The following is an 8,942-nucleotide window of genomic DNA, read 5'->3' as shown; positions in this document are numbered from 1 at the left end:
TTTCTGTTGCCCAACCTGTCCCACTAGAGCTGGCTGCAACTGCTCAGTCAGATCTTCCTTGGGGGACAAACTCTTCTAAACAACACAAAGACCATCTTCTCCAGATGGAGTCTAAAATCATGGCTGAACTCCCATTCCACTGCTTTTGTGAAAATACAGAGACACCAAATTGAGAAGAGAATCAGGTAAAGCTGATGGGCATCACCAGGCACACGGTGCAGAACACCACCCCTATGGCTACATGTGTGTCTGTCAAGCCTTGCTTCAAGAGCTGCTCTAGGCTGGTAGTTTGCCTAAACCAGACCCAACTTCCACCTTGCCATGTTTCCATAAACAGGTAAATAAATTGCTGCAAAGACCAAGGCAGTGCAGCAGGCAAGGCTGGGCTGAGCTCAGGCCTCACAGTGCTTTTAGGGTCCTCCCCAAGCTCTGCCCCGCTCCAACATCCACCCACAGACACACAGGGCTCACAGGCATGAGGGCATCCAGCCTGTTCAGATTACGGCCTTAACTCCACAAGCCAGGGACATAGAAATTGGGTCTTCTTGTCACTTAACTACTAGGGCAGCACCCCTTCCCAAAACTACATTATTTTGACCTGACTGCTTCCTTCTCCCCTTGTCCCACCTCATGACGTTTATTGGAGGATGGATCAGCCAAGCTCCCAGAAGCTGTTATAATTACAGCTGCACAGATATCACACATGTTGATGTGTAAGAGATGCAGCTGAAGAGATCAGTTTCTATCACAGGTAGGCTACACCTGGGCAGGTGCAGTAGGGCAGGGCTAAATCTGCAAACATGCTCTGGAAGAGGCTGCCCCACTGCTTCACATCTGTGAAAAGTTCATCCAAACTGTCTGTGTGACCCAGCACCAGGGGGGTGATCCTGAGCTAAAGACTGCAAGGACAGCACAGGGAAACAAACACGGGTTTCCCATGCCTGTGCTCCCAAGGGATTGTTGCCAAAAGCCAGCTGCTGGCCCAGAGGGGCAGATCAGGCTCTGCTGGGCACTTCAGGTCAGAGCCTGCCATGGCACTTGCAGACACAGAACAGAACAACTCTGCTGCTAAGCAGGAAAGACCACACCAGCTTCGGTGCTCCAGCTGCAGAGATGTGAACTCAGTCACCCACTGACAGCTCTGTGGCAGGGGCTAGGAAGACCAGGGCAGCTTGGCAGGGGGTTGGAAGGCACCTTGCACAGGGACCAGGACACTCTTTGTCCTCTTGGCCAGTGGTAAGCTGCAGGCAGGGCACAACACCACCATGGTCGGTTGTGGGGTGGAGGGTTTGCCCTGCCTGGACCAGACACGGGGCCTAGCTGAGTTGTGACCACTGACCCTTCATCCTCACAGCACAAGAGATCCAGCACCCAGAAGGTCTCATCAAACAGCTCTGGTTTGTGCAACATGCTCAAAAAACTTGTACCCACAAAGTTTCCCTTCTGGTCTCAGCGGCTCCTGCACCCAACAAAGCCAGACTGGCGTTAGCAGCCCGTGCCTCTCTCTGATCTCAGCTATCAAAGCAGTGTGACTAATCCAGCAGTGTTTCTGAGGCAGTATCTCCAATATGCTTTTATTAATGCCAATTAAGCAGAGTACTGGTTAAAGTGTGCCCGCTCAGAGCTCCATGCACATTAATGCCATCACAGACTGTTACGTCCCTCGCTCTTGAGGCGAATCCCAGAATAGCAATTAAATCCTCATTAACAATCTTCAATTATAAAGTAAATCAAATGCAAAGCCTCCATGGGAAATCTCAGCTCATATTCAGGGTGACTGAATATTTTCTGAAAGGACAAAATTAGGTTAAACACCACAGAGAAGCTACTTCTCTGCTCTGGATGTCAGAGAGAGACCTGTCCAGCAGGGCTGCTGGCAACCACCTCTAACCAGTTCCTGGCCCGATCCCTGAGCACAGCCCAGGCAGGAGTACCATGTGCCCCACACACAGGGCTGTCCCTCACTGGGCACAGGATGGATTTCTCCTATTTCTGTTCAGTCTTTGAATGTCTCCTACCCAGAGCACCCTTCTGTCCAACATGAAGGTCCTCTGAAGGGGAATTCTCACCTTTGCCCCTGCTTTTGTTGTTAATAAAGCCTGAAAGCAGATGTTCAAATACAAACGCTTAATGAGCACCATCAGCCAACAAATCCCTCCAGCATCACCTAATCCAGGTGAGCATCAATCTCCTCACCACACTGCCTTTCTACAGCCTGAGGAACCTGTTCCACTGCTGTCCAGGAAATACTCCTGTAAGACATGAGAGACAGAGGCCCCAGTTGTATACCAGTTGTATGACCCCTCACTCCCATGTGCCAATTTCCCATTGTGGGACGGGGAGCAGATCCTCCCAGGTTGCTCCCAGCCTCAGCCTGGAAGAGGAGATCCTTTCTGCCCACACTACTCCAGCCTTTACTGCCCACACCCCTTTGAATTTCTCCAGTGGCAAATAAACCCTGTTGTTCTAACAGTGAAACCATCAGGGCCATGGCAGTATTTCAAGGAGAAGAAAGGCACCCATAAAACCTTTCTCACTCTGGAAATCAACTGGGTGTCTCCTCTTGGAGGTACTAACACAGCAAATCTCCAGTTGCTCCCAATCCTCCACCCCAGCACTCCTCTGAACTTTCCCCAAATCCTTCCCACATGAATCAATCTGGAGACAAAGCTGGCAAAGCCTTCCAGCCCCCACCAACCAATTCCACCCTTGGGTCCCGCTCCTGTGCCTGTCTCCAGGTGCCCCAGGAGAGCAGCTCCCAGTAATCTCCTGGGACAGGGGCTGTTGAGTGACCTCCCATGCTTAGCTGGTGTGAGGCATCACCTGCACAGCTGCCCAGCTCCTCCTGGAGCAGCATGGAGTGACCCTGCTTAGCACTGCTCATTTTTCTCCAGGCTTGCAAGGTTTGGAAATTGGTTCAGATAAGCATCCTCAAGCTTGCATGCTTATCTGCCCCATCTCCCAAACAGCTTTGATCTGCAGGATTTGGCTGCAGCTCTCAAAGTTATCTTGGGAAAGCTTTTTCTGGGGAGAGTCATTCTCCTGATTAACAAGAAAATCTTTCTTAGTGGCTTTGAGCGTTTCCAGCCCTGGCTGTACCCAGGGAATGTAGCCATGTCTGCAGACAGAGAGAAGGAGCAAGAAGAAGCAAGCTTCTCCTTAAAACTCCACTTGGGCTCCATCAGCATTCCAGCTAAAATCTGAGGTCAGATATTTCATCTTGCTTCTTTCCCCCATTTTCTGTTTGTGGGGCACTTTACATCACCCATATCCTGTGCAAAATTCCTGGAAGGAAAGTTGGCTGGGTTGACCAAGAAAACAAGTTCCTGGATGAGCTTGGTGAACCTTGCAGGACAAGGAGAGGGATTTGTCTGGCTGAGGGAAAGTTTTAAAAGGCACAATTTTGAATTAAACAGCTGAAAGCAAGAGCCCCTCTAAAAGCTCTAATGAAGGAAACACAAGCCACACGTAAGTATGTGTTAATGCAGTCAGATACTCATTTTCCAGTTTACTTTCTGCTTGGCTACAGCTTTAGGAAATATTCCTTGGACTGCAAGGTATCAAATGTGCCGCTCCTGAAAAATGCTGGCGTGGATTTCCTCACACTCAGCCCACCATCACCCCACTGAGACTCTTCCTTGTGGCAACAACCACGGAGGAAGAGGAAGATGGTATTAAGGAACAGGAGGAACTACAGAATCAGCAATGAAGTTTATAGCAGGGAAACTGCCCCGAACATTTCCTGCCAGCCTCGCATAAAAGATAAATATGCATTCAAAAACCACTACTCAGGGAGGGGAAAGAAGTGTGAACAGCAAAAATATGTACATATGTTTTAAATAATTTTTTTTAATTGTTGAGGCAGTAATACTTGGTTCATGGAACTGCAATATACAGAGAGGTGAAATAAATAGCATATATATATATAATATATATAATATAGCTGGTTTTAAAATATTCCCTTATCATTGGTGTACTAGGTCATCTTGTAGTCACTTGAATGTAGTTAGCAGCATTCTCCAGAAGTGAGCGGGATGCAGGATCACGGAGCCGTGACTCCCAATGTCGTCAGGAGGGTTACAGAGGGTCGGTGCGCCGAGAGCTCCACGGGCTCGTCCCTGCAGCCGCCGCCTGTCCTGGCCGGCGGGCAGCAGGCAATAAATAATTACTGCAACCGGCACTTGGCGGGGCAGGGTCTCAGTAACTTTGGGAAAGAACTTTGGTTTTCTTTGGTTTTATTTCTTTATTTTTAATAATTTTTTTCCCTCTGGGGATATGCTTGAAAAGTTGTCCTTTCCAAAAAAAGCAAAAGAAGCACCTGTGTGTCATCAACAACAAGAAGTCAATTTAAATAGAGCAGTTAATTTCATTTTTCAAGTCACAATAAATCCCGAACAGCTTTCCCCAGCATTTGCCATCTAGTCTTTTATTAATTTTTTTTATTTTTATTTTTTTTAAACACAATGTACAAAAATAGAGCTTCTTCCTTATTTTTAATGTAAAAATATTCCTCTGGTGCAGTTTTTTTTTTTCTTTTTGTGGTTTCTTATTGTGACACTATATTTGTCTGGTTTTAGCTGGGGTTGGTGGGTCGTATTCTCTTAGTCCTCTTGGTGACTGTTGTGTACTTGAAAGGTTTCTGTATCTCCATTTGCCCCTTTGGGTATCTCTTCATAAAGTGTACATCTTGCTGATTTTCCCGGGTCTTGGGCCCTTTCCGTGGCCTCCCTTTTTTGGTGAATCCAACATACCAGCCTGAATATTTTGCAGACATCAGTGCCGTGTAGTTGTTTTCTAGGACTTTTTCAATGAAGACACACTCCTTACTGGTGCCATCAGGCTGAAAAAGGAAAAAAAAAAAAAAAAGGAAAGAAAAAATAAATAATCCAAATGCAAGCTCAGTGACCAAAACCCAATTTGGCATAAATAAAATCATCACATCTGGACCTCTTTTTTGGTTCAAACATTCTTAATAAGAGCCATAACAAGCATCAGCTAAAATAGATTTTTTTTTTTAAAGCATGAAAGCGTGAGGTCATAATTTCTTTTTTTTAAATGCTCTTATCCAAGGGGAGAAAACTTTTTCAAAGACAACAGTTAAGTTTATCCAGTCCAGTGCCTTCAACTGCAAGCAAAGCAAGACATCCAGCTTTGCTTTTTTCCCTTAGGGAGAGTGGATGAATTGAATTCGTGCCAGGGAAACATCATACTTAGTCAGAAAAAAACCAAACCCCAGAATCTCACATGGTCCAAACAACAGTGTTTCCCCTTCTACCCCTCACTCCTGAAATACCTCATGGGCTTTCACCCCCAACTACCCAAATCCCACTAAAATTATGACAAGCTTCAGTCTGAGCCTCCACAGCAATTTGAAAACTCTCCCCCATGTGATCCCAGGGCAACTCCTGGCAGATGGACCACACATGGTGCTCCAGGGCTGCTGGAGCCACTGGGGTCCCCAGCACCACTCCAGTCCCTGGGGCCCTGGAGCCAAACTGGGCTCAGCTCAGCCTGGAGATCCTACCAGACCCAGAACTGGGCTTTGAAATTCGCAGAACAAGGATCTCTGCATTCAGGACTCTCATCCAGCACAGGCAGCACTGGAGGGAGTGACAGCATCACACAACTGCATCTTCAAGTCCTTGAGCATAAAGGAAATTCTTCTCACCCATAACCTTCTGCCAGAAAACATTTTGCCCTTTAACTGCTGAGTTACTGGTACTGTACTTAGAATGTCATATGATTTGATTTATGCATCAGAAGATATTCAGAAGTAGATACAGGATAAGTAGATATAAACCATCGTACAGGACTTCATTTAAAGCTCAGCAAACTCAAAGGAAGGATTTCCATCATAGCCCAATTCAGCTTCCCACTGATATCAGATGAGTTTTTTGGAACTGCAGGCCTACATATACTACTATGAAACCCTGCCCACCCAAACTAAACACTTTACCCATCATATCCTGAGGGGGCAGGGAAGCCGCAGCAGCGTGAGCTGCTCAGCCCTCAGCCCCAGCTCTGCTTAGGGGCCCCTCTGGGCACAAGGCTGGGGTGAGCATCCAAACCCTGCATGGTCACCATCCCTTCCCCAAGGACAGCTCAGCCTGCCCTTCCAGGGCAGCCATCCTGAAATGTGCTGCACAATCCCTGTGGAGTTTGCTGCAGTTTGTGGAAGGGCAGGGAATCATGGAACAGGAGGGAACCCCTCCAGGCCATGCTGCACAGGCTTCCCTGCACCCCTGAGCCCCAAACACACACGAAAGGGGAACCATCAGGAACCATGACCCAGGCTGGAGGCAGCAACAGAGGAAAGCCAGGATGGCTGGTCATCACCAGCCCCCAGGGCCAGCCATTCCTCCAGGACTCCATGCCTTTAGCAGAGCTTTGGTTCCATCTGTGTGACAGAAGGTGATGTTTGCTCTGAAGTCAGCACCTTGAGGCTTTCGGCACCAGGGAAGGTCTCATTAAGAGGGCAAATTCTGGCAACTCTTCCAACAGTTCTGCTAATCCAGGGCCTGTACAGGGGCTCTGCCTTAGGACCAGCAGTCTCCATCCAGGATAGGCACAAAGGTCCTCATTTTACCATCCCCAACTGGAAGCTCACAAATGCTTTAATGAACAGCAGAACTGGGCAAAGCTCAGTGATTCCAGTTCCTGGGGGTGTCATTCTACAAGTCCTGGGTTTGATCAAAGCCACATGAGTGGCAAAGGGGGAAATCAGTCAACACCACAGGGTTCCACCAGATTTCAATGGGAAGCCATAAAACCAGCTCCAGGTTTCTCAGGGCCCAGCCCACTACAAACCCTTCCCCAGTGAGTGGAGAATTTTTAAACAATACCATGGCTGGGATTCAAATCCACCCAAAGCCAGGTGCCTGTGAACCGACCGGATCCGTACCGCAGGTAATTGGAAGGGTTGTTCCCCCCATGCTCGTGGGAAGGGACTGGATTTGAGCCCTGACCTTGTTGCTAGGAGAATTAAGGATTTTTCATGCAATTTGGGAGGGTTCAGCTTCTACTGCAATGTCAGTTTTTCACGGAAAATGAAGACTGGAATGAAAAGAAAACATGTGTGTAGGAGGGGGGAACTTATTCTATTAATAACAAAAAAGTATTTACTTATACCTTCAAATTTGCCGACAGAGCCTAAGACGGAGACAGGAGGTGGAGGAATAACAAGGTGCAACTTCAGGCCAACCTCAGGGCTAATTTGAAGTAAACAAGGTGCATGAGATAAAATAACTTCGTTCTGGAAGAGGAAGAGCTAAATGGTTTGATAACATGAAATTACAGCAGCATTTACAAGTACCTAGAGATAAATCAGGATAAGGACTTCACTTCCCCAAACAGAGCATTCCTGTATGTGCTAAGACACGTCACAGACACACAAATGATTTTCAAATACTGACAAGATAATTTTACAGTTTCTTTTATGATCCCCAACAGGATAAATCATTCACACAAGTTACCTACACCATGAAGAACTGTACTCACAGCAATCTATTAGGGGAAAAAATCAATTTGTGAGGGTTTTCAGTAATTTTTAAGCATCAGGTGTCCAACATTTAAAATTTAATCAGTTCCCTACTTGAGCCATAGCAAAACACTTCTTGGGTCTGTCAGCCATCCCCTCACTCCTCCAAAGAGAGGGGGATGAAAGAGAAAAGGGAGACAGCTTTAGCCAAGCATCATTCCCTGCTCCAGCCACGGGCTCACCCTTCCCCAGGAGCTCCTGGTGCAACCGACCCAGGGCTGCACCCTCTGTCACCAACGCAGCTGGGAGCTGCTGCCAAGCCACATTTCATACACACTGAGCTGGCAGGGATGGGCCCTGCAGAGCACTCACTCTCCAAAACACGGAGCTTTGTGTTTTCAACTGATTCTTGACAATAAAGAAATTCCTGAAAGCCTCAGAGCTGCACAGGGGCTGTCTGGCCCAGTGCCTGGCCACAGGACAGAGGAAGTCCCACACTCAGCCCCACATCCCTGTCCCCTCCACAGCAGGAATGAGGGCTTCCTGTGCCCCACTGGCTGCTCCTGCCTTTTGGCCACAGCATCCCACTGGCAGCAGCTCCAGACACGTTCCCTGCTCAGAGCAGGACACAGCAGAGGCACAACCCTGCTCCTGCAAAAGCTCTCTGCGAGTCAGAGACCAAATTGTTGGGGTTGGCCAAGGGGCTGCTGCCTGGCCATGCAACAAGGCCGTGCCACTTGGCAGGTCAGTTCTTTGCAAAGAAATCATTCAGAGCATGTTTTTGTTTAAACACAGCCCAAGAACTTTGGGAAGATGTGGTATCTGTTAGCCAAAATTCTGATAAACGCCTTATAAAATGCCTGATCTAAATGCCACCTTCCAGGGAAAGCTCTGGGGCGTGGCCCAGGTCTGTGCAGAGTGAGGGGAAAGCCCAGCCTGAGCAGCACCCATCTCCTGGAACAAGGGCTGGGGAGCAGCCCCGCTGGCACTGGGTCAGTGCCCAGCGCCAGGCAGGGACCTGAGCGGTGCCAGGGTTTTACAGGGCAGGGTTAGAGCGGCAGCAGCCCAGGCTCACCCTGCAGTAAGGGGTTCGAGGAGAGTTGCTGCACCGTGAGCCGCTCCAGCCCGCGCAGCTGAGCGCAGCAGAGCCGAGGGGCCGCGCTGGGCCGGGGCTCTCCGAGCACACCGAGGAGCAGCCCCGGATTGTTTGTGCAGAGCATTTGGTGAGGGGCTCTCCAGTCTTAAACGTGAAACATGTTGAACTGACACTAAAGCAGAATTAAGTGCCAAAGCATTTGCTGCTTCTACAATTACACTCCGGAGCGCTTTGGTGCTCCTGGTCTCCTTTTATGACCCAACTTGGTCTTATTGTAGTTTGGCTTTCTCGTTTTAAGTTCTCCAAATGGAAAGGATCAAAGAGCTCTTTGTTGTCGTAGCAGGAGCGCTCCTCGGAGCGCGGCATTCC

General features: G+C 48.4%; 1 protein-coding gene across 1 annotated transcript in view; it reads right to left on the bottom strand.

The window, feature by feature from the left end:
• Positions 1-3,843: 3,843 nt before the first annotated feature.
• Positions 3,844-8,942, bottom strand: part of FGF18 (fibroblast growth factor 18) — a 63,726-nt gene continuing 58,627 nt past the window's right edge. The window contains exon 5 of the mRNA XM_005428624.2: positions 3,844-4,840. Within this exon, the coding sequence (XP_005428681.1) occupies positions 4,574-4,840 (267 nt within the window). The 3' untranslated portion in view covers positions 3,844-4,573. The remainder of the gene's footprint in view (positions 4,841-8,942) is intronic.

Source organism: Geospiza fortis, unplaced genomic scaffold, assembly GCF_000277835.1.
Source record: "Geospiza fortis unplaced genomic scaffold, GeoFor_1.0 scaffold608, whole genome shotgun sequence".
In the NCBI taxonomy this organism is placed as follows: domain Eukaryota; kingdom Metazoa; phylum Chordata; class Aves; order Passeriformes; family Thraupidae; genus Geospiza; species Geospiza fortis.
This window is presented reverse-complemented; position numbering and strand designations above follow the sequence as displayed.